General features: G+C 37.3%; 1 protein-coding gene across 8 annotated transcripts in view; it reads left to right on the top strand.

Moving 5' to 3' along the window:
• Positions 1–26630, top strand: part of NEK1 (NIMA related kinase 1) — a 232585-nt gene that overhangs the window by 43134 nt on the left and 162821 nt on the right. For all 8 annotated transcript variants that reach the window (XM_082402100.1, XM_082402099.1, XM_082402098.1 and 5 more), the window contains exons 5-9: positions 17524–17607; positions 20064–20131; positions 20257–20343; positions 22306–22360; positions 24486–24686. In XM_082402100.1, coding sequence (XP_082258226.1) covers positions 17524–17607; positions 20064–20131; positions 20257–20343; positions 22306–22360; positions 24486–24686 — 495 coding nt within the window. The remainder of the gene's footprint in view (positions 1–17523; positions 17608–20063; positions 20132–20256; positions 20344–22305; positions 22361–24485; positions 24687–26630) is intronic.

The raw sequence follows: 26630 nt of genomic DNA, 5'->3' as shown, positions 1-26630 counted from the left end.
GGAGGCCCAGCAGCAAGGAGAGGCCCAGCAGCAGCAGCAGGAAGCGCGTCCCCATCTCCGATCGAGGACAAGGCAGTAGCAGGAGATGGAGCAGCTGCCTGTTGTCTCTCTTAATTCTTAAAACCCCCTGTGAATTTGCGTACTGTAGTTTTCTCTATTTAATAGGTGAGAAATCTAAGGTTAAGTAGCTTGCCCAAAATCACAGTTGGTGTTTGAACCTACCCCTATCTAACAGCAGAGTTTATAAAATGTTCTTTTTACAAACTTAAATTGTAAAATTATTCAGAGGTTTGGAGATGGAAAGCCGTCTTCCCCCGCTGTTCTGGACCTGAGATTACCACTGCTTTTGGTTTGGTGTGCTTTCTTTTGCATATTGAACATACACGTGTATACGCTCAGACATGTGTATTCAGAAATGGGATAGTATACATACCATGCTCTGTCTTGCTTTTGTCACTTAAAAATTATCTTGATTACTTTGACATGTCGGTCCATATAGATCAGTTGTATAAGGTTTTGTTTTGGTTTTTTGGCCATGCCATATGCGGGATTTTAGTTCCCCAGCCAGGGATCAAACCCGTGCCCCCTGCAGTGGAAGCTCAGAGTCCTAACCACTGGACCGCCAGGGAAGTCCCGAGATCAGTTGCATTAGTTTTAAGAGCTGCATTATATTCCATTCCAGCAAAGCCCTTGCTTTGTTTCTTTTCACTTCCTACTCATTTCCGTTCCACTCCCCTCTATCCTTAGGCAGCCTTTCCAGTGTCTTTAATCAGTATCTCTGTCTATGTTTGCAAAATAGCCATCATTGTTTTGTATACATGTATTTTTAAATGTGTACCTGTTGTATTAGATCTCATTCAGTTTTACTTTTCCCCTAAGGACTGTTTCTGATCCATCCGTCTTGCTGTCTGTACCTCTGTTGTTTCTAGCTCCGACCTAATAGTCCATGGGATTCCTCCCAGTCTACACTCACCTTTAGCGCGTCGTGCACCCTTGTTAATGTACTCTGAATAGTGTCACATTAGAGTTGTTTCCCCGAGCAGGTTGTAATTTACTGTAGAGCGGAGACCCCAGTCTGCTTATGTCAGGGTACTGAGGAAGGCTGCGTCTGTGGTAGCACCGCCTAGGCACAATTCATCAGCTGATTGATAACGTCATACAGATGGGGACTTTGAGGGTCTTGGCAGCAACTCGGGGATATGGGAGGGTGAGAGCTTGAGTTAAAAGTACTATCGAGTAGGTAGTGTCGTATTCCTCAAGCTTTCCTTACCTCATGTTCCACAATTAAGCCTACTAGGCAGAGCACAAAACTTGGAGTGAGAAGACTTGGGTTTGAGTGCTTGTCCTACTTATCAGCTTGGTAATTATGTTTGCAAGTTACTTAACTGCTTTGTGACTTTACATCCTCATTCGGTAGTAGGGATATTCCTACCAGGTAGCCGACGGTACTGTTGTGGTGCAGGTCAGATAGTAATGTTTGTTTGTGTACAAAGTGCTATTTTTTTATTACAGTTTTATCTGATATATTCCATTGCTTGTGCTTATTTTTATTCTTTTGTCTCTTTTGGACTTTAAAATGCTTGCTGTTAAATTCTGTAACATTATACTGTAAAGTACATTGATAGTCTATGGATTTAGTTTAGTTTTGTTTTTTAAATTTATTTATTTATTTATTTATTTTTGGTCTTTGTTGCTGCACACAGGCTTTCTCTAGTTGTGGCGAGCGGGGGCTACTCTTCGTTGTGGTGCGCAGGCTTCTCATTGCTGTGGCTTCTCTTGTTGCGGAGCACAGGCTCTAGGCGTGTGGGCTTCAGTAGTTGTGGCACGTGGGCTCTGTAGTTGTGGCTCGCGGGCTCTAGAGCACAGGCTCAGTAGTTGTGGTGCACGGGCTTAGTTGCTCCACGGCATGTGGGATCTTCCCGGACCAGGGCTCGAACCTGTGTCCCCTGCATTAGCAGGTGGATTCTTAACCACTGCGCCACCAGGGAAGCCCTATGGATTTGGTTTTACTGTTGGATAAATATTCTTAATACATAATGTTATATATGTGTGTGTGTGTACATATATCTTTCTTGTAATCCTAGAAATTATGGAGATTTACTCTAGTTTTTTTGTCCATCTCTGAGATTATTCCATATAAACAATAAAAATTTGGTAAGTCTTTCTTTTAAGTTAATAGCATTTTTTCCTACCCTTCAAAATGACAAGTATTGTTAGCCTATTTAGAATGGTAATTATTTACACAAAAACAACCTGCTACTCTTTGGGCTTTGAAGCAGGAAAACAGAGGTCAGAGGCCATTTTTGCTGTAGGCTGTAGGTTGAAATCAGTCTGAGATGGTTTTGTTCCATCTCTAGAAGGAAGTGGGAGCAGAGACGTGTGAGAGAAGGAAATTCTCCAACTGCTCAAGCCATTCTCTTCAGTGATACTTCCTTGTTTGCATCTTTACTAGAAAAAAAGCTCGTCAAGTTAGGAAGCAAGTTGACTAAGTCTGTGACTTTTAATCAGTAGTAAACAATGGTATGAACTAAGTACATTCTGCTGAACAATCCTTGGATGGCCTTTCCCCACGTAGATATTAAAAAGATGTGCCACTGACTATTTTTGGCTTATTTCTAAGTGTTGGATAAATTTTCTGGTAGTCTCCTCTTCTGATAATTTCCAAATGTATGTTCTTTTAAAAGAAAGTTTGGTCTCGTAGGGTTGGCCCTAATATTTAGGTGCAGTCAGAGTGTTAATTAGGCATATAGACTTCCTTGAGTTTGCTCTGAAAATCCAGAGCCTTATAAAATTGAGCAACTATGCAGCTACTAAGGCCACAGAATTGATTTCTGTCCAGAAGTTTTCATAAGGAATCTTAGATTGGATTTTTTTAAATATTATTTCTTCTTCTATCCCAAGGCCAGGAAACCAAGCCCAGTACATTTTCCACCGAATTTCACCTGCAGTACCTATAAATTTGGGTGATTTTCTTTCTTCTTGAGGGTTTTCAGATTTGCCAAGGTTTTTGGCTACTACTAAATGACCTTGCCACCTGTGATGCTGAGACCTTGTAAGTCAGGCACTAGGCCAGTTCCCTGGTGGCACAATGTAGGAATTGGCTCTGTGTGTATTTGTTAGCAGCAGGCTTGTCATAACTGATTGAATGAAAATCATCCTCACATAAGACAGTCCAGGTATGGCTTTGGTTGCACAATTGATTTGTGTAGTTATATTCTGGTGAAAAGGAGTGTACGTTCTTATTGAACCAATGAAAATTACAATATTCCTGAAAAGTAAAACTCAGTAAAACTATTTCTAAATTCTGAATGGGTCAGTGAGAAGCAGATAATCATTTTAAGATGTTATATTTCAGTCTAGAAAAGCATAATTTACTAAATTGAGAGTAGAGATAGCTTAAGAAGAGAAAGAAAAGGACTTCATATGTTCATTAAGTATAGAAGGATGGAACATTAAAAATATATGTATAATACCAGTAGTATTCCAAACAAATAGACACAATTAAATTTCATTTAATTCAGTTCATTCAGTCCTAGTAATTCTTATCATGCTGGGTTTTGGGTGAGTCTGCTTTTATGATGTATATCAGCTTCTGGATTGAAAAAGCCTTAGGAATATTGACTCAGTCCATTGTTCAACGTCAGCAGTGTCAGCTCAGAAGCCTGTACTCAAGAGTGTGTTTTTTGAGGTGTCATTAGTTCAGTGTTCCTCGTACAGTCCTTTCCAGGAGCCTTCTGGTCATCAAGAAGCAAAGGCCTGTTTGATAATGAGCCTGAAAGGCTGTAGTTAATTTCTTACATTAACCAATAGTAGAACACAGTTCTCCATAGGGGTACTTGATACGGGCTTGATGAATGTTTTCCCTAAGGGTAAAAACAGACAGCAAAGTCATTGACAAATCTCTGGGACCTCCCATAAAGCATACATTTTCTGAAATATTTATATTAATAATATTTTATGTATACAAACCTAACCTAGAAAATGCTGAGCATCTTTGTTGATTTGGTAAGTCTTCCCATGCAGCTCTTATAAAAATGTTGAGCTATCTAATACACATGGTGAGAGGTAGCCTAGAATTTTTATTTTATTTTTTCTAAATTTAGTATCTAATCTTGGGAAGGAAAGATTACAGAGTTGTCAGAGATTTGGTCACTTGATTAAGAGATGGTTTTGCGTACCTGAAAAGTAATACTTGGTTACCTATTTAATCAAAGAGATAAAGTATTTTAAAATAAATACAGATGGAGAAGATTCTGGGAAGATAGTAGAGTAGGAGACACTAGGAATCTGTCTCCCCACCTGTACAACAATATAGTGGCACAATCTATCTTATGTAACTATTTTGGGTCTCTGGAATCTCTTGAAGCTTTGCAGCTTCCAGGGGAAGGCTTGGATAGTAAATTGTGGTTAATTTCAGTCAATTTCACCTCTTAGTTAGGGAGCAGGGGCTACTCATCCCCCGCCTCCCAGCACTGAGACATCCAGCTGTGCATGCATCCCAGAAGCAGCTTGCATGCACCTTGTGGGAGCCAGGGTGGGCAAACAGGTCCCTGTCCTCCACGTATCAGGGATCTGTGCTCTGATTGTTGATGGCTACTTCAGATCTGGGGGGAAAGAGGTGGGCAGCCATTGTTATTGTTCCTCTCCACTTTGTTGCAAGCCTCTCCGCTTCTGGCTGAAGTGACCTCCAGAGGATTTAAAGGGCCAGCAGCTCTTTTCCCCCCTGCTTCATTTCTCTCTTTTCACCTTTGGGGAGCCATACGTTAAAAACTTAAGGCATTCAAAGCAACCACAGATCTGAGGGAAATTAAAAAGTCACCATGCATATCCAGAGAAACATGCAGACTCAGAAAAGACCTGAGAGGATTTTAAGTTTGTGCCTCAGGCTGATTTTGGCTCAGAGACAACGTACAACAATCAACAAAAACAGAAACAAAAAAAAACAGCAAATGTTGGGGAAGGAGAAGAATCTGATTTCCAGAGGTACCACATTTTTAGATTCAAATGACTACTTTCCAGCAAAAAAAAAGAAGAAACAGGAAGGTATAGCTCATTCATAGGAAAAAAAAAAAACTGACAGGAACTGTCCCTGAAAAAGATCTGATGGCAGATATACTAGACAAAGAGTTAAAAACAGCTGTCTTAAAGAGGCTCAAAGCTAAAAGAAGACATGGAGAAAGTCAAAAAAACTATATGAACAAAACAGAAATATCAATAAGGAGATAGAAAATCTAAAAAGAAACCAAAAAAGAAAGTCCGGAGCTGGAAAATACAATAACTAAAATGAAAAATTCATTAGAGAGATTCAAAGGCAGATTTGAACCTTTCCTGAAGAAGAAGACTCTGAACTTGAAGCTAGGACAATGGAAATTGTTGAGTCTGAGTAACAGAAAGTTAAAAGATTGAAGAAGAATGAACAGAGCTTAAGGGACCTGTGGGACATTGTCACACAGACCAACATGTGCATCATGGGAAGGAGAAGAGGGAGAGAGGGACAGACAGAGTATTTGAAGAGTTAGTGGCTGAAAAGTTCCCAAATTTGATGAAAGACATGTATACAAACATCCAAGAAACTCAGTGAACTCCAAGTAGGATGAACTCAAGGAGACCCACACCCAGACACACTATAACCTAACTGTTGAAAGCCAGAGAATCTTTAAATCAGCAAGAGGGAAGTGGCTCATCACATACAAGAAATCGTCAGTAAGATTTCCAGCAGATTTCTCAGTGGAAACTTTAGAGGCCAGAAAACACTGGGCTGATATATTCAAAGTGCTAAAAAAAAAAGCTATCAACCAGGAATCCTATATCTGGCAAAATTGTCCTTCAGAAATGAGAGACATTTCCAGATAAACAAAAGCTGAAGCTATTTGTTACTACTAGAGTTGCACTGAAAGAAGTGCTAAATGGAGTCTTTCAGATTGAAAGGAAGGGACACTCAACAGTGGCTTGAAGCCATGTGGAGAAATGGAGAGCTCAGTAAAGGTAAATACACAGGCAGTTATAAAAGCTAGAATTGTTACAACAGTGGCTTGTGACTCCCCTTTTTCTACATGATTTTGAGACTAATAAATTTTTTAAAAAGCAATTACTAGTCTAAAAGCTGGTATTATTGTAACTGGTTTGTAACTCCCCATTTTGTTTTTCTACATGATTTAAGAGACAAATGCACTTTAAAAAATTATTAGTTTTACATTTTGAAACATACAAACGATGTAATTGTACAAAGATGTAATTTGGTGACATCAGCAACTGAAAGAAGTAGGACAGAGATGTAAAGGAGCAGAGTTTTTTTTTTTTCTTTTAATTTAATTTAATTTATTTATTTTTGGCTGCATTGGGTCTTCATTGCTGCGCGCGGGCTCTCTCTAGTTGTGGTGAGGGGGGCCTACTCTTCCTTGCAGTGCGCGGGGTTCTCATTGCAGTGGATTCTCTTGTTGCGGAGCACGGGCTCTAGGCACGCGGGCTTCAGTAGTTGTACACGCGGACTCAGTAGTTGTGGCTCGAGGGCTCTAGAGCACAGGCTCAGTAGTTGTGGCGCATGGGCTTAGTTGCTCCGTGGCATGTGGGATCTTCCCGGACCACGGCTCGAACCCGTGTTCCCTGCATTGGCAGGCAGATTCTTAACGACTGCGACACCAGGGAAGCCCAGGAGCAGAGTTTTTACATGTTATTGGAGTTAAACTGGTACAAGTCCAAATTAGAGTATTGTAGTTTTATGGTATCGAAAGTAATCCCCTTGTTAACACAAAGAAAATAGGTATACACTTTTTGGGTTGACCAAAAAGTGCCTTCAGTTTTTAAGTGAAAATAAAAGACCCATTTTTCATTTTCACCAAGAACTTTATTGAATAACATATACACCATTTTGTTCCACTACCTTCTGCCATTTTTCAGGCAACTTCATAATTCCATCTTCCCACAACTTTTTATTTTTTGGAGCGAAGAACTGTTCCAGGTGCCTTCTCCAGTCTTCCAGGGAATTGAAATTTTTTCATTAAGATAATTTTGTAAAGACCAAAATAAATGGAAATCCGCAGATGCAATGTCTGGTGAATACAACGGATGAATCAGAACTTCCCAGCCAAGCTGTACAGTTTTTGCCTGGTCATCAAAGAAACATGTAGTCTTGCATTATCCTGATGGAAGATTATGCGTATTCTGTTGACTAATTCTGGACTCTTTTCGTCGAGTGCTGCTTTCCGTTGGTCTAAGTGGGAGCAGTACTTGTTGGAATTAATCGTTTGGTTTTTTGGAGGGAGCTCATAATAGACAACTCCCTTCCAATCCCACCATATACACAATATCACCTTCTTCAGATGAAGACCAGCTTTTGGTGTGGTTGGTGGTGGTTTATTTCGCTTGCCCCACTATCTCTTCTGTTCCACATTATTGTACAGTATCCTCTTTTCATTGCCTGTCACAATTTGTTTTAAAAAACGGAACGTTTTCATTACATTTAAGTAGAGGAGAATCACCTGTGGAAATACAGTTAAGAAGGTTTTTTCGCTTAACTTATGTGGAACCCGAACATCAAAGCGATTCACATAACCAAGCTGGTGCAAATGATTTTCAGCACTTGATTTGGATATTCTGAGTATGTCATCTACCTCCCGCGTGGTATAATGTTGATTGTTCTCAACGTCTCGATTTTATCGCTATCAACTTCATATGGTCTATCCGACAGTGGAGCATCGTCCAGCGAGAACTCTCCACCACGAAACTGTGCAAACTGCTTTTGACATGTCACAGCACCTTCTCCATACACTGCACAAATCTTTTTTTGCATTTCGGTTGTGTTTTTACCTTTCTGAAATAATAAAACATAATATGCCAAAAATGTTGCTTTTCCTCTTCCATCTTCAATATTAAAATGGCTACACAAAAATTCACCAACTGTGATGTCTTTTTTTAATTGCATGCTGATATGACAGCTGTCATAGACAGTCTAACAAAATTGTTTCAAATGAAGTTAAAGACAGCTAAGTGCTACTAGAGCCATCTTATGGAAAAAACTGAACGAACCTTTTGGCCAACCCAATATATAAAAGTAAATGAGAGGGGCTTTCCTGGTGGCACCATGGTTAAGAATCTGCCTGCTGTGCAGGGGACATGGGTTCGAGCCCTGAGCCAGGGAGATCCCACATGCTGCGTAGCAACTAAGCCTGTGTGCCACAACTACTGAGCCTGTGCTCTAGAGCCTGCAAGCCACAACTACTGAGCCCACGCGCCACAACTACTGAAGCCCACGTGCCTAGAGCCCTGTGCTCTGGAACAGGAGAAGCCACCGCAATGAGAAGCCTGTGCACCGCAACGAAGAGTAGCTCCTGCTTCCCACAACTAGAGAAAGCCAGTTCACAGCAATGAAGACCCAACGCAGCCAAAGATAAATAAATCAATAAATTTTTTTTAAAAAGTAAGTGAGAGATGAATTTAAATGTTTCACAACACAAAAATCAGCTAAGCACAAAGAAGACACTAATGCAGAAAATAGGGGCAAAAGAACCACAAGGCATATAGAAAACAAATAGGAAAGTGACAGAAGTAACTCTCCATATCAGTCATCCTTAAAAAAGGAAGGGAATTCTGACATATACTACAGTGGATTGACCATGAGAATATTATGTTAAGTGAAATAAGCCAGTCACAAAAAGATGAATATTGTATGATTCTATGTTTATGACATACTTAGAGTACTCGAAATCATAGAGACAGAAAGTAGAATAGTGATGTCTAGGGACGAGGGAAAGAGGGGAGTGGGGAGAACTGTTTAACATTTAATGTTTCAGTTTTACAAGATGAAAAGAGTTGTACAGGTGGTGATAGTTGTACAACAATATGAATGTACTTAATACCACTGAAGTAGGCACTTAAAAATGGTTAAGATGGTAAATTTTGTGTTCTGTGTATTTTACTACAATTAAAATTTTTTAAAAATATACATGAAGATAATACAATTATAAGGATCCTTAGCACTCTCATAGGTGAGGAACCTTTGTTCAAAAACAGAAACGATAAAGGCAGTAGAAAGCAGAGAAAATTATTCTGGTGGACCTGGGATATCTGCTTTCTGGGCAAATTACACGGAAGTTAAATAGTAAGTAAGCTCTTATAACCTCTTACAGGCGCTCTAAGATCAATTTACGGTTCTATTATAAAGACAAGTTCCGTTTTTCCACTAATATAATATTTGGCAGTAAAAGTTTCTCAAAAAAATTTTTACAATGAATAAACATGTCAAAACAGCATACTTTAGTAAATTTTAACACATTTTGTTGCACAAAGAAACCTGAGTTTTGGAGCAGAGAAGGTGGACTGTGGAATTGTTTTAGTGCTCTAAGACAGTCTATAGTAATGGAAATAACACGTACACATAAAGCTGTAATTCAGACAAGTGCATGATAATTACCATGTGTTTAGTTGGGCTGGCTCAACATTTTATAGCATTGGAATTTGGCAAATAGGAACAAATAGGGACATTCTCTTTTGAGCAAGAGAATGCCATTATCCCAACATTATTTTGTAAATATTAACGTGAGCTAATGTGTTCAAGGAAGTGAAGAGGAGAAGTGGTTAGAAGCAGGCCTGTAACTTAATGCCTTCCCTCCCCTCCAGCCCTGATGTAAGACGGGCTGAACTGGACAGACAGAGGGAGCACAGACTTTTGCTCATGCCCGCTGTGCCCTCCTCCTCCTCCTCAGAACTTCCCTCTGGAACCTCGTCTTCTGTCAGGTTTTGCTTTATTGCTTCCAGGCTGAGTTGGCTGTTGTCCTCTCTGCTGTCAACACTCAGAGCATCACCTCTGCTGTACTTACTCATCTCCGTCCTGGTCTCTGATGCGGGTCAGCAAACTTGGCCCACGTCTTTGTTTGTAAATAAAGTTTTATTTAAACAGTTCATGCTTATTTGTTTGCATATAATCTCTGGCTGCATTTATACTACAGTGGCAAATTTGACTTGGGACAGAGACCATAGGGTCTGCAAAACCTAAAATATTTACCCTCTGGCCCTTTACAGAATAAATTTGCTGACTCCTGGTCTGTGAGCTCTTTTATTAACTTTTTTGGCCAATTCCAGCCCATATGAGGTACACTGTTGGTGCTGAATACATTTTTGTCAAATTATAAAGGAGTACAGGTATGGGAAATATGGTAATGAAAAACAGTAATCTGTAAAACGAGGAATTGGTGGTTCCTAGCATGTGTCCCAGGCGCTCCAGATAGACTGTATAACAAGACTCAACTGAGCTGAATATTCATTTTCTTTTTATACTTTTCCTGACCCCTCCCTGCTGGAGTTAATTGCTCTCTCAGTGCACATTGCTGTTATAAGACTTGTGCATTTTATTAGGTATTTGTCTAAAAGTGTATTTCTGCCACTGTATGAATGAACTCAGAGAACTATATTTAATTTTTCTACTTACAGCGCCTTATGTGAATATGGAAAGGAACTTAAAATTTGTGTAGTCCTCAGTAAATATCTACCGAACTGAACCGAGAGGGTTGTTTTTTAAAAAAAAATTTTTAAATTAATTTTAGGTTACTTTTTTTGTTTGTTTTGTTTGTTTGTTGTTTGTTTTTCAATTTTATTTACTTTTGTATACAGTAGCTTCTTATTAGTCATCAATTTTATACACATCAGTGTATACATGTCAATCCCAGTCGCCTGATTCATCACACCACCATCCCCACCCCCCTGCAGCTTTCCCCCCTTGGTGTCCATACGTTTGTTCTCTACATCTGTGTCTCACCTTCTGCCCTGCAAACCAGTTCATCTATAGCATTTTTCTAGGTTCCACATACATGCGTTAATATACGATATTTGTTTTTCTCTTTCTGACTTATTTCACTCTGTATGGCAGTCTCTAGATCCATCCACATCTCAACAAATGACCCAATTTCGTTCCTTTTAATGGCTGAGTAATATTCCATTGTATTTATGTACCACATCTTCTTTATCCATTCATCTGTCAATGGACATTTAGGTTGCTTCCATGACCTGGCTATTGTAAATAGGGCTGCAGTGAACATTGGGGTGCATGTGTCTTTTTGAATTATGGTTTTCTCTGGGCATATGCCCAGTACTGGGATTGCTGGATCATAAGGTAATTCTATTTTTAGTTTTTTAAGTAACCTCCATACTGTTCTCCATAGTGGCTGTATCAATTTACATTCCCACCAGAAGTGCAAGAGGGTTCCCTTTTATCCACACCCTCTCCAGCATTCGTTGTTTGTAGATTTTCTGATGATGCCCATTCTAACTGGTGTGAGGTGATACCTCATTGTAGTTTTGATTTGCATTTCTCTAATAATTAGTGGCATTGAGCAGCTTTTCATTTGCTTCTTGGCCATCTGTATGTCTTCTTTGGAGAAATGTCTATTTAGGTTTTCTGCCCATTTTTGGATTGGGTTGTTTGTTTCTTTATTATTGAGCTGCATGAGCTGTTTATATATTTTGGAGATTAATCTTTTGTCCATTGATTCGTTTGCAAATATTTTCTCCCATTCTGAGGATTGTCTTTCCGTCTTGTTTATGGTTTCCTTTGCTGTGCAAAAGCTTTTAAGTTTCATTAGGTCCCATTTGTTTACTTTTGTTTTTATTTCCATTACTCTAGGAGGTGGATCAAAAAAGATCTTTCTGTGATTTATGTCAAAGAGTGTTCTTCCTATGTTTTTCTCTAAGAGTTTTATAGTGTCCGGTCTTACATTTAGGTCTCTAATCCATTTTGAGTTTATTTTTGTGTTTGGTGTTAGGGAGTGTTCTAATTTCATTCTTTTACATGTAGCTGTCCAGTTTTCCCAGCACCACTTATTGAAGAGACTGTCTTTTCTCCATTGTATATTCTTGCCTCCTTTGTCATAGATTAGTTGACCATAGGTGTGTGGGTTTCTCTCTGGGCTTTCTATCTTGTTCCATTGATCTATGTTTCTGTTTTTGTGCCAGTACCATATTGTCTTGATTACTGTAGCTTTGTAGTATAGTCTGAAGTCAGGGAGCCTGATTCCTCCAGCTCCGTTTTTTTCCCCTCAAGACTGCTTTGGCTATTCGGGGTCTTTTGTGTCTCCATACAAATTTTAAGATTTTTTTGTTCTAGTTCTGTAAAAATGCCATTGGTAATTTGATACGGATTGCATTGAACCTGTAGATTGCTTTGGGTAGTATAGTCATTTTCACAATGTTGATTCTTCCAATCCAAGAACATGGTATATCTCTTCATCTGTTTGTATCATCTTCAGTTTCTTTCATCAGTGTCTTATAGTTTTCTGCATACAGGTCTTTTGTCTCCCTAGGTACGTTTATTCCTAGGTATTTTATTCTTTTTGTTGCAATGGTAAATGGGAGTGTTTCCTTAATTTCTCTTTCAGATTTTTCATCATTAGTGTATAGGAATGCAAGAGATTTCCGTGCATTAATTTTGTATCCTGCAACTTTACCAAATTCATTGATTAGCTCTAGTATTTTTCTGGTGGCATCTTTAGGATTCTCTATGTATAGTATCATGTCATCTGCAAACAGTGACAGTTTTACTTCTTCTTTTCCAGTTTATATTCCTTCTATTTCTTTTTCTTCTCTGATTGCTGTGGCTAGGACTTCCAAAACTATGTTGAATAATAGCGGTGAGAGTGGACATCCTTGTCTTGTTCCTGATCTTAGAGGAAATGCTTTCAGTTTTTCACCATTGAGAATGATGTTGGCTGTGGGTTTGTCGTATATGGCCTTTATTATGTTGAGGTAGGTTCCCTCTATGCCCACTTTCTGGAGAGTTTTTTATCATAAATGGGTGTTGAATTTTGTCAAAGCTTTTTCTGCATCGATTGAGATGATCATATGGTTTTTATTCTTCAATTTGTTAATATGGTGTATCACATTGATTCATTTGTGTATATTGAAGAATCCTTGCATCCCTGGGATAAATCCCACTTGATCATGGTGTATGATCCTTTTAATGTGTTGTTGAATTCTCTTTGCTAGTATTTTGTTGAGGATTCTTGCATCTATATTCATCAGTGATATTGGTCTGTAATTTTCTTTTTTTGTAGTATCTTTGTCTGGTTTTGGTATCAGGGTGATGGTGGCCTCATAGAATGAGTTTGGGAGTGGAACCCTCTTCTGCAGTTTTTTGGAAGAGTTTGAGAAGGATGGGTGTTAGCTCTTCTCTAAATGTTTGATAGAATTCACCTGTGAAGCCATCTGGTCCTGGACTTTTGTTTGTTGGAAGATTGTTAATCACAGTTTCAATTTCATTACTTGTGATTGGTCTGTTCATATTTTCTATTTCTTACTTGTTCAGTCTTGGAAGGTTATCCCTTTCTAAGAATTTGTCCATTTCTTCCAGGTTGTCCATTTTTTTGGCATAGAGTTGCTTGTAGTAGTCTCTTAGGATGCTTTGTATTTCTGTGGTGTCTGTTGTAACTTTTCCTTTTTCATTTCTAATTTTATTGATTTGAGTCCTCTCCCTCTTTTTCTTGATGAGTCTGGCTAATGGTTTATCAATTTTATGTATCTTCTCAAAGAATCAGCTTTTAGTTTTATTGATCTTTGCTATTGTTTTCTTTGTTTCTATTTCATTTATTTCTGCTCTGATCTTTACAATTTCTTTCCTTCTGCTAACTTTGGGTTTTGTTTGTTCTTCCTTCTCTAGGTCCTTTAGGTGTAAGGTTAGATTGTTTATTTGAGATGTTTCTTGTTTCTTTAGGTAGGCTTGTATAGCTATAAACTTCCCTCTTAGAACTGCTTTTGCTGCATCCCATAGGTTTTGGATCGTCGTGTTTTCATTGTCATTTGTCTCTAGGTATTTTCTGATTTCCTCTTTGATTTCTTCAGTGATCTCCTGGTTATTTAGTAACGTATTGTCTAGCCTCCATGTGTTTGTGTTTTTTACGGTTTTTTCCCTGTGATTCATTTCTAATCTCATAGCATTGTGGTCAGAAAAGATGCTTGATATGACTTCAGTTTTCTTAAATTTACTGAGGCTTGATTTGTGACCCAAGATGTGATCTATTCTGGAGAATGTTCCATGTGCACTTGAGAAGAAAGTGTAATCTCCTGTTTTTGGATGGAATGTCCTATAAATATCAATTAAATCTATGTGGTCTATTGTGTCATTTAAAGCTTCTGTTTCCTTATTTATTTTCATTTTGGATGATCTGTCTGTTGGTGTAAGTGAGGTGTTAACGTTCCCCAGTATTATTGTGTTAGTGTCGATTTCCTCTTTTATGACTGTTAGCAGTTGCCTTATGTATTGAGGTGCTCCTATGTTGGGTGCATATATATTTATAATTGTTATCTCTTCTTCTTGGATTGATCCCTTGATCATTATGTAGTGTCCTTCCTTGTCTCTTGTAACATTCTTTATTTTAAAGTCTATTTTATCTGATATGAGTATTGCTACTCCAGCTTTCTTTTGATTTCCATTTGCATGGAATATCTTTTTCCATCCCCTCACTTTCAGTCTGTATGTGTCCCTTGGTCTGAAGTGGGTCTCTTGTAGACAGCATATATATGGGTCTTGTTTTTGTATCCATTCAGTGAGCCTGTGTCTTTTGGTTGGAGCATTTAATCCATTCACATTTAAGGTAATTATCAACATGTATGTTCCTATGACCATTTTCTTAATTGTTATGGATTTGTTTTTGTAGGTCCTTTTCTTTTCTTGTGTTTCCCACTTAGAGAAATTCCTTTAGCATTTGTTGTAGGGCTGGTTTGGTGGTGCTGAATTCTGTTAGGTTTTGCTTGTTTGTAAAGCTTTTGATTTCTCCATCAAATCTGAATGAGATCCTTGCTGGGTAGAGTAATCTTGGTTGTAAGTTCTTCCCTTTCATCACTTTAAGTATATCGTGCCACTCCCTTCTGGCTTGTAGAGTTTCTGCTGAGAAATCAGCTGTTAATCTTATGGGAGTTCCCTTGCATGTTATTTGTCGTTTTTCCCTTGCTGCTTTCAATAATTTGTCTTTAATTTTTGCCAGTTTGATTACTATGTGTCTCGGCGTGTTTCTCCTTGGGTTTATCCTGTATGGGACTCGCTGCGCTTCCTGGACTTGGGTGGCTATTTCCTTTCCCATGTTAGGGAAGTTTTCGACTATAATCTCTTCAAATATTTTCTTGGGTCCTCTCTCTCTCTTTTCTCCTTCTGGGACCCCTATAACGTGAATGTTGCTGCGTTTAGTGTTGTCCCAGAGGTCTCTTAGGCTGTCTTCATTTCTTTTCATTCTTTTTTCTTTATTCTGTTCCACAGTAGTGAATTCCACCATTCTGTCTTCCAGGTCACTTATCCGTTCTTCTGCCTCAGTTATTCTGCTATTGATTCCTTCTAGTGTAGTTTTCATTTCAGTTATTGTATTGTTCCTCTCTGTTTGTTGTTCTTTAATTCTTCTAGGTCTTTGTTAACCATTTCTTGCATCTTCTCGATCTTGCCTCCATTCTTTTTCTGAGGTCCTGGATCATCTTCACTATCATTATTCTGAATTCTTTTTCTGGAAGGTTGCCTATCTCCACTTCATTTAGTTGTTTTTCTGGGGTTTTATCTTGTTCCTTCATCTGGTACATAGCCCTCTGCCTTTTCAGCTTGTCTATCTTTCTGTGAATGTGGTTTTTGTTCCACAGGCTTCAGGATTGTAGTTCTTGCTTCTCAACTTAATCTCTTTTAAGGCTAAGTGCGCATATGCCAACATTAGCAGCCTGAATCTTACAATACCTCTTTGTTCTGTAAAAGAAACTAGCGTTCAGAGCCTGGCAGGATGGTTCTCTGGGACATTAGTGTGCCATCTTCTTGGACTCTCTGCTCTCCGAATAAAGTTGTTATCCCTTGTCTCCCATTTCATTGGCCTGCTAGCATTGGAGGGTCTCCTGCAGAGGCAGGCGGTGGCTGTGGCTCACCGCGGGGACAAGGACACTGGAAGCAGAAGTTCTGGGAAGTACTCCTTGGCATGAGCCCTCCCAGAGTCTCTAATTTTAGGTTACTTTAATGTAACGTTTGTTCTTTAAAAAAAATACTGAAGAGAGAAGAATAAAAAGTAAAGCTTGTTACTTGCCTTTTATTCATTCTTCTGAAAATCTACTTCCCTGAAGAAGACACTGTTAACTGATGGGTAGCTGTCCTTCTGTGCGCCCTCCTTACACACAGCACACAGTTGTAAACAATTGTACAGAGTTCTGGTATGTTATAGACAGAGAGAGACTTAAAAAAAGGAGTGTGCTCTGCATACCGTGCTGTGACTTTCTTCTTTTCCCTTCACGGTGTACGTACGTACATAGAAGTACTTCTGTCTTCCCAGTGGCTGCATAGAATTCTAGTGATCCCAATTGTGATATTTTACCAGGCCCTTGATGATGTTTAGGTGGACGAACAATCCTGGAGTACACATCCTTGTGCATATTCTTTTGTATTTGTGACATTTTATCTGTAGGATAAATTTGAAATTTCAGTTGCTCTTTCAAATGGTATGTGAATTTAAAATTTTTACCAAGTAACTGTAATTAACTTTCTCACAAACAGGGTATGCAAAGACTTATTTCCTCACATTCTGGCCAACATTGTTTATCACTTCATCTTTGTCAGGTTACAGTGGTATCTTGTTTAATTGCTATTTTTTTAATTTGGTGGGAAATTAGTATTTGGTTTATGTGTTTATTGTCTTATGTTTCCTCTGTCATTTGCCTTTCCCATCTTCTGTCCACTTCTTATTTTGGCTGCCATGTTTTTCTCAGTGATGTTGAAGAACTGTTGTGTATTAGAGGATTAGCAGTCTATGAGTTATGTTGCAGGTATTTTCTCAAATAATTATGAAATTTAATTGTATATTTTGCCATCCAGATGTTTTAAAATTTATATAGGGAACTTTTCTTGTGACTTGTGGGTTTGGTATCATGTTTTGGAAGTCCTGCGTCAGTCAAAGCGTATAGAAAATTAACCTATGTTTTCTTCCTCGTTTTATACTTTAATTTTTTCATGTTTAAAAATGCCATTTACTTGGAATTTTTTTGGTGTTAGGAGTGAGGTAGAAAGTCAACCTTTTTACTTTCAAGTGGCCAACTCCAGAGTGTGTGTTTTTATTTGATGAACGTGGGGCAAGAAAAAAGTCAGAGATGTCTTCCAAATTTCCAGCCTAATTTTTTTCCTCTTATGATTTTTACTTACGTATATAGAAAAAAAGATATATTTAACAACAAAAAAAAGTCACTTACCATCATACTATACTAAAATATAAAGTAATTCTATTTTTCACTTTTCTCTGGAAATTTCTTTCCATATTAATTCTGATTTATAAGAGATGGTTCAGTAGCAGTGTCTTACAATTAAACTTACCATGTGTGCTGCACATAATGTGTCAGTTGGCTCGAATATCTACCTAATGTTAGTGACATTAATTACAGTACAGTGAAGTGAAACATTGTAGCCTAATTTTTTTAAGGATTTAGTTCCCCTCATCCCTGAATGTTTCTGAATCGTTTTAATGATCAAGGAAAGACTACTGTGAAATGTAAATTTTAAAAGAAATGACAGATCTGATTTTTCCCCCCTAGATTTTGGACTGGTTTGTACAGATATGTTTGGCTCTGAAACATGTACACGATAGAAAAATTCTTCATCGAGACATAAAATCACAGGTAAGTTTATTCTGTCACTACTAACTTCTCAGTGGATGTGGACATGGGGCCAGCATTGTCTTGGGCTATAATGTTTGAGCTTGGTGCAGTCTGCATCCGACTGTCTTCTCCCTTCACGGTCCCCACTCCACTGTAACCCTGAAGATCACACAGGCGTCGTGTGTTAGGTCTTTGCCTGCTTTTCATGTCCTGCTCTCTCATTATGATAGAGGAAATCCAGAACAATGGTTGTGTGGAAGGGATTTTTTTTTTTCTGAGATTTTGCATGTTTGAAGATTCTCCTACTTTATTTTTTTTTAATTTTTGAAAAAATTTATTTATTTTTTATTTATTTATTTTTGGCTGCATTGGGTCTTTGTTGCTTTGCGCAGGCTTTCTCTAGTGCAGTGAGTGGGGGCTACTCTTCATTGCGGTGCGTGGGCTTCTCATTGCAGTGGCTTCTCTTGTGGATCACGGGCTCTAGGTGCGCGGGCTTCAGTAGTTGTGGCACACGGGCTCAGTAGTTGTGGCTCGCGGGCTCTAGAGCGCAGGCTCGGTAGTTGTGGTGCATGGGCTTAGTTGCTCCGCAGCATGTGGGATCTTCCCGGACCAGGATACGAACCCATGTCCCCTGCCTTGGCAGGCGGATTCTTAACCACTGCGCCACAAGGGAAGTCCAAGATTCTCTTACTTTAATGGTAATTTGGTTATCAACTTCTAAGTTGGAAATTGTTTTCCTACAGAATTTTGAAGATGTTGCCCATTTGTCTTTTGGCTTCTTGTGTTGCTGTTTATGAATTTGCAATTTCTTGCCCTTGTTTCTTCTCTCTGGCCCATTTAGGATATTCTCTCTGTCCCATGGTTCTGAAATTTCACAGTTTGTGAACTTGTGAGGCTCACTTTTATTCATTATGCTGTGTACTTTTGAGAATGTATATGTCTTCTAGAAATGTTCTAGAAAATGTTTAGCTATATTTTTTCAAATATTATTTCTCTTTTGCTACTTTCACAGTTGTCTCCTGGATTTTTTTCTAGACACATGTTGGAACTTCTTAGTTTGTCCCTTCAAGTGTCTTATTTGTTCTTTCACCTTTTATTTGTGTCTCTCTCAGTTGTATTCTATATGAATTTTTCGACCTATCTTCTAGTTAACTAAATCCCTTTGAAATTTTGTGTAAACTAGTGCTTTTCTCATCTGTTGACTTTATTATGACTTTTTCTCTCTCCAAGATTTCTAAATGGTTTTTCATATACATCTGTTCTTATTGTAATTGGATTTTGTTTCATAATATCTTATTCTTTTCAAATGCATATTTATTTCTTCATTTATTTCTTTGCAAGTTTCTAAATATATTTACTTCAAAGTTTTTATTGGACTGCTTATAAAACTAATTCTGTCTGTAGTGAATTCTGGTTCCGGTTATTTTATTGGTTGTTTTTCTTTGCAGTAGCTTTCTTCACGTGTATTGGATTCTTTTGTGGGAGGCACTTTGTCCCCACAGGTCACTCATCTTTGCATCGAGGTTTCTTTCACGTTTGCCTCACTTGGGCTCACGCAGTTCCCAGAGTAGGTAGTGCAGAGGGGCTTTGTTTCCTGATGTCAAGGCCGTGTGTCTGTCTCGTTACCTCCTTAGGCCTGCAGCTGCTTATGTAGCCTTGTAGCCCCAGGATGAGTAGTGGGAAGGAGAGGGACTGTGGTGGGGCTCCCTACCCCATCTTTCCTGTCTCCCGGCCCTCTGCCTCCTAATCCCATTTCAGACCATTTTACTCCATTCCACTCAACCCTGCCTTGTGCCATCTTTGGCTGTGAGCATGTGCTTGGTTCACATCTGACTGATAACGGAGTTTAATTCATGAAACCCCACAAACTCCTGGCTCCGCAGTTTGATGATAAGGCATTGGAAACCAGTGGTATGCTTTCTGTCTCTGTGGATTTGCCTGTTCTGGACATTTGATACAAATGGATCATATAATATATGACTGTGCCTATTTTAAAATTGGGTTGTCTTTGGCTATTATTGAGTTGTAAGAGTTCTTTATGCTTGGATACAAATTCTTTGTCAGATACATGATTTGCAAATATTTTCCCGAATTCTGTGGGTTGTCTGTTTACTTTCTTGATGATGTCCTTTGCACAAAAGTTTTTAATTTAATGAAATCCAGTTTATCTGTATTTTCTTTTTTGCTTGTGCTTTTGGTGTCATATCTAAGAAATCATTGCGTAACCCAGTGGCATGGAGATTCACTCCTGTGTTTTCCTCTAGGAGTTTTATAGTTCTCACATTTAGGTCTAGAATCCATTCTGAGTTAATTTTTGCTTATGGTGTGAGATAGGGGTCTACATTCATTCTTTTGCATGTGGATATCCACTTATCCCAGCATTATTTTTTAACTGGATTCATTTTTATGACAGAAGTCGTTGACTAAGAACTGGACTGTAGCAATATTTCTGGCTTTTTTTTTCATCTCTTTTACAGAACATATTTTTAACCAAAGATGGGACAATACAACTTGGAGATTTTGGAATTGCTAGAGTTCTTAATAGGTAACATACAGTTTTAAACTTTGGTTTGCTATAATGTCTTCAGTGAAATTTTAATCCCTGCTGATGTATGTGTGGTAATGTCTTTAAGTGTCTTAAGCTTCTCCAGTAACTCTCTTTTGTTCTAGTACTGTGGAGCTGGTTCGGACTTGCATAGGGACCCCATACTACTTGTCACCCGAAATCTGTGAAAACAAACCATATAATAATAAAAGGTATTTAAAATGATATTCAGTACATGTTTATTTCCTTTACGTCTTTCTCTGTTGTACTGTCTTTACTAACCTTCAGAATATTATTCTAAAATCAGTAATGCACATATGTAAGCATATATATACATATGTATATACATTTTTTTAGTATATAATGAGGGGAATTATAAAGAAGCTGTTTCACTATCTTGCTGAAGGAGCTATAGAAAGAATCACTTTATTATTTAAGCTATAATGGGAAATAGAGTGCTTTCTTTGTCTTTCTGTTTGTAATAGTCACTTATTGAATTATCATAGTTAATATTTATTGAACACTTAGTATATACCAGGCACTGTTTTAAATGCATTCTATGCATTAACTCTTTTTATCTTCACGATAACCTTGTGAGTTGTAGGTATTATTCATTCCTCCTTTCCAAATGTAGAAAGAGGTAAAGTAACTTCCAAGTCCCAGGCATCTGGCTCCCAAGCACAAATTCCTAATCACTGGGCAGTATTACGGCTAACAGATTGACTAATATATGTGTCGGGAAGAGGGATTCTGCCACTGAATTCCAGTTACCCTTTATTTTCTGTCCTACACACTAATTTAAAAATGCCAACCAAGAAGCATTGGTCTTAATTTTGAAAGCACCCTTAGAAGCTGAAAGGAAGAAAGTGGTAGCTGGCAGTAATGCATGTATGCATGGTTGCTATTCCCCTGCCCCCCCCCCTTTTTTTTTTTTGAGGGTAGAGAGGAAGCTGTGTTTCAGACCTGAGCAGAAGGTCTGAGAACGTCGTCCGAGGAATGTATTTAAGATCAGTTTAAATTACAATGATCAGTCAAGTCCATGCAGTGTATTATTAGTAGATATTCTAAAAGATAGTAGTATTTTCTTTGAGCTAAAGTAATTTTACATTTTAATGCTGTTTCTGTGTCTTGTGGATAACTCAACTGTGAAAATATTAGTCTTTAAATTTGGAACGGATTTAATCATGCCTTGGAGAATTTTATGTAAAATTGGTTTTGTGGGGAAAATGCTTTAAAAATGTAATGGATGAACATCATCAATTATACTTTGAAATTCATATTTTCCCAAATGTATTTTAAAGTATTTTATTGATAAGATCATTAGTTTAATGTTTTTGTTTATAGCTTTTAGTTTGTAACATGTACAAGTTACTAAAAGCTTAATTACATTTACATTTTTTTCTTAGTTGAATCTTAAAATTAAACAGATTTTGGAGGTTACAAGTTTATATTTGTAGATTTTTGTGAGAGTTTGGGTAAAGATAACTTTTGGATTTCAATAATGGGCTTTATTCTTTTCCAATAAGTTCAACTTTCAGGAGCAGTGGGGTTTTTTTTGACTTCCAAGGACCACTGTAGCTCTAAATTGTGGGGGGTTTTTTCCTTTTAAAAATAGAAGTAGTCTTTTAGTTACAGAACTATCTGTTTAAGATGAAAGAGCGGAAGGGAGTATGGATAAAGAAGATAGTGTAACTAAGTCTTTAAATTAGGAGAAAATAAATTAATGTACTTACATATTTTAGTTGGCTGTCACAGATTTGTTTCAGATTTAATTTTAGTAAATTAATATTTTCTTCTTCATTAAAGCAGTATTTTGCTTTTATAGTATTTAAGAAATTGTGGTATTTTGCAAATAATTGAACGAAACATTTTGATTTATGCAAAATAAAAAAACTAAATGAAGCATCCATGAAATTTACTGATTTTTGTCCTTTTAAAGATTTCTTTAATGAAACTTTTAAAGTAATTACTTGGGCAACGGTTATTTTTCTAATCTGGGATAGCTGCTTTTGTCATTTGGTTATGGTTGAAATTTTAAGTTTGAAAGGTCATGTTTTATGGAACACATATTTTTGCAAAGCATTTTCATGCTGCTTTTGTCTCCTTTAACTTAAAAAACCTTTTAAAGTAAATTCTGATATTTAGAGAAGATCTCTCGTTTTTCTCTTTTCTAGTGACATTTGGGCTCTGGGGTGTGTCCTTTATGAGATGTGCACACTTAAACATGCAGTAAGTAGAAGTTTCTGAGATACTTTAAAAATTATGTCAAAAAGTACGTATAATATTTCTGATTTAAAAAAATCATATGCCATCTTTCAGATGACCCTCTTGTGCTAGAAATTCTTCTCTGTCGGTTTATAAATTTCTCGTCTTTTCTGAGGTATAAATTTAAATCAATTTTCCCTTAATATGTATGCATATATTACATATACATATTATATATGTTATTATAATACATATATCATACTTTATTCCAGAAAATTATTTCTAAAGACAAATAAATTTGCTGTCTTTTTAATGTTAAATTCACATATGAATTTGGTATTTCAGCTTAACAAACTTTATTAATTTCATTTTAGCATTTTTTCTCAAAGCATCCAAATTATTTGAGTTTGGAATTGAAATTATCTAAAGAACATATCTCAGCATATTCGTTGAGGGGGGATTTTATCAATTTAAATAATCTTTAATTCAAAGTATTTAAAATTTTCACTGTTGAGATTCTTTTGAGATGACACATAATTCACCAAAAAGGGGGAGTTCTTGTCCAAAATAGGTTGAATTTTAATCACTTTCCATTTTAAAATCTTTTTAAAAATGCTTCCCCCACTGATTAAGCAATAATATATTTTCATTACAGAAAACTTAAGGGAAGAGATTAAAATATAAGTAAGTGAATAAATATCAAAAGCAATTCTTCCAGCCAATAATGACTACTTGTAATATTTTGTTGTTTCCTTCTAGACTTCTAGAATAATTTATAAAATGAGTTTTTGGTTTTTTTCCCTCAAGAGTTTGGTTATGTGGTATAAGCATCTTTATAGTTTGTTTTTATTGCCTGATATTATTTGGGCAGTATTTTTCTTTGTTGTGTTTATTCATAGTTGCATACTCTTCTACTGTATTCCCTTAAGATTTTATTTTTCTGAAGGAAAAAAGCATAGACTGCCAAAGTGATATGGCCTGGTGGATATTAGATCTGTACTTTAAGGAATTGGTCAGTTTTTCTGTGACACACAGTCATGTAGGTCTAAATCTGCATATTTTTAGAAAGTCTTTTCATTTACAATACATTGTTCTGTCACCATTGTTTCTGTATTTTGGAATTGTTTACCCTTAAGTGTACACATAAAATTAAGTAATTCATTAACGTCTATTTATGAAGAGCTTATCAGTTGAGAGATAAACAAAACTTCATTGTAATGAAAGAATAATGACCAATTCTGCATTTAGGATTCCTTCTTAGGTATATAAATATTTCTAGATGATTGAATTGTACTTAAATCTTAATAAACAATATCATATTTTAAATGCTAGGAGAATTCCACATTTAACAGAACTCTTTCATACTTGGATATAATCACCAGTGCCTAACTTATAGCATGTTTTGTTTTCTTAACGTGTGCATTAAGAACATATTGATAGTGTACAACTGTTCTATACTATTTTAGCTGAGATGTCAAAAGCTTAATTTTACTTTCAAAATGAAATCATCTTTAGATTTTAAATTGCCCCACCTCTTTTTTCCCCCCACTTCAGTTAGACTTTATATTGTGTTTAATCCTAAAATATATATTCCCATTGATAAGGCTTATATTCCCCTTTGGAATATTTGCCACATTGCTGATCCCATGGCTTTTGGGAGCATCACACACTTAAAAGTAATAATGAGCAGTGTATAAAAGGAAATTAATTAGTACCTTTATTTATTATATTTTTACCAAATAGTTTTAGTTCTGTAGTTAATTTCTTGTTCTAGTTGCTACAGCAGGGGCACAGGAAGGCAGGTCTTAAATGAAGACTACCAGCTTTGCTTGTTTTACCATCTTGATTACTGTTATGTTTTTATAAACTCTTTACTCTAATTGATACCTATATCCCATCTGTTAGTTTTTTGAATAAATAAAAATTAATCTTATAGCGAGTTGTACCATTTTATGAGGACTGATACTCTCTTTCAAATGTGTTCGTAAATAACCAAGTGAACCTCGCTCTAGAGAGCATGTGCTGATTAAAACTGGGAAGAGGGTTGCAATTCTGTTCTGTATTGTTAGGAAAAGCACTGTTTCTCATTGTTGAAACTGACATTTTCGACTTGTGTTTCATATATGTTAATTTATTTTCTGGATTTTAGTTTGAAGCTGGCAATATGAAAAACCTGGTACTGAAGATCATATCTGGATCTTTTCCACCCGTGTCTTTGCATTATTCTTATGATCTCCGCAGTTTGCTCTCTCAACTATTTAAAAGAAATCCTAGGGATAGACCATCAGTCAACTCCATATTGGAGAAAGGTTTTATAGCCAAACGCATTGAAAAGTTTCTCTCCCCTCAGGTATGTTTTTTAATTTTATAATTAAATTGAACAGTAGGGTTATGGTGCTTGGCTAGGACGTGGCCTCCTCTTTGGAGGAGAGCACATCGCAGCTGTGGGGGAATGCTTGCCTTTACACTGGCGTCAGCTTCCTTTCTGTTCTCACATAGCTCTTCCCCTTGCTGTCTGCTTTTGAGCTGTGCATCTATAGGAGGGAAAACGTACCTTCTGTGTTTCCTCTTAACACTTACTGCTGAACTTCTGAACTTCTCATCACCAAATGTGTGGCAGTTTTTACATACCAAGCAGAATTCATTTCAGCCCTCACCCTGTGTACCTGGAGATCGCGTCAGATCCCACAGGTTAAGGGTTCTGTCTCTCCCACAAGACCACCCCCACTTCAGAAGCCAGTTTAAGTCACAGGTTGCCACCTGTGCTTCTGAGTGACTTATAAATCAGAGGTTCCCATTACCCCTTCCTCTGGTTTGATTAATATGCTTGCTGGAGCAGCTCACGGAATTCGGAGAAACATTTACTTACGTTCACCAGTTTATTATAAAGTATAGGATAAAGGATACAGATGAACAGCCAGGTGAAGAGGTGCATATGGCGAGGTCCGGAAGGGTCCCGAGTGTAGGAACTGGGGTCCCTCTTTGAATGTTCACCAACTCAGAAGCTCTCTGAGCCCTGTCCTTTCGGTTTTTATGGAGGCTTCATTAGTAGGCATGATCAATTAAGTCATTGGCTCTTGGTGATTGGCTCCAGCCCCTTTCCTCTCCTGGGTAAGGGAGGGGAGTGGCATTGAAAGTTTTAACCCTCTAGTCAGGTGGTTGGTTTCCCTGGCAACCAGCCTCCATCCTTAGGTGCTTTCCAGATATCACCTCATTAACATAAATGCAGGTGTGTTTGAAAGGGGCTTGTTTTGAACAACAGACACTTTTGTGCTCTTCCCACTGAGGGAATCACAGGGATTTGAGGGCTGTGTGCCAAGAACTGAGCGAAGACCAAGCATATATTCCCTAACGTGTCGCCGCAGCACAGAGTTACTCCTCCGTCTCTTGTGTTCCTCTCGTTTGGTTTTCCAGTTTTTTTTTTTTTTTTGTGGTAAAATAGACATAACATAAAATTTATTATTGTGACCAGTTTTGAGTATGCAATTCAGTAGTATTAACTACATTCATAACGCTGTACAGCCATCACCACATCTGTCTAACTCTTTTCATCTTGGAAAACAGACTCTATACCCATTAACCAGTAACTCCGCTTCCCCCTCCCCAGCCCTGACACCCGTCTTTCTGTACTCTGTCTTCTCTGGTTTCTGACAGTAAGATTATTGAACACTTCTGTGCTTCCCTTTCCTCACCTGTGAACAATGGGATTGTAAATGTACCTACATCATGAGGCGGCTGTGAGAATCAAAAGTGACTCTGCGTGTGAAGTGCCTGATGTCTCACACTTAATAAGTACTCAGTATACTCAATATATATTAAATATTATCAGTGTATCACTTTATTATGCTAATATAAATATGTTATCTTTATAATTCATATGATTGTAATTGTTTTTTCTCTAACAGAAAATGATTGGAAACCACTGATGTGTGGGCATTTATATGTATGTGTAATAGATTATTGACTCATGATTCCTCCTCTAGTACTTGCATATAGGTGCATAATAAATATTTGTTGTGTTGAATTTTAATTTTACAGGATTTATCAAAAATCTATATCAAGTCAATTAGTGTAAGTTATTGATATAAATATGATCACCTGAAAGTGGAATTATTTTCCGTAGTTTGTGTGGCCTTTGTTGATTTAAATGATCAACAGTGATCATTTATACTCTTGTATAAATCAGATATCTAGCAAATCATAGTTTTATTACTCTTATGTGTTCGTGAGATGAGAGGGAAGTGTATATCCTCTGACTTTTAACAGAACATCCATATGAACAAACAATCTTTAG

This window comes from Balaenoptera borealis (assembly GCF_965194805.1).
Source record: "Balaenoptera borealis genome assembly, chromosome: 8".
NCBI classification, from domain to species: domain Eukaryota; kingdom Metazoa; phylum Chordata; class Mammalia; order Artiodactyla; family Balaenopteridae; genus Balaenoptera; species Balaenoptera borealis.
This window is presented reverse-complemented; position numbering and strand designations above follow the sequence as displayed.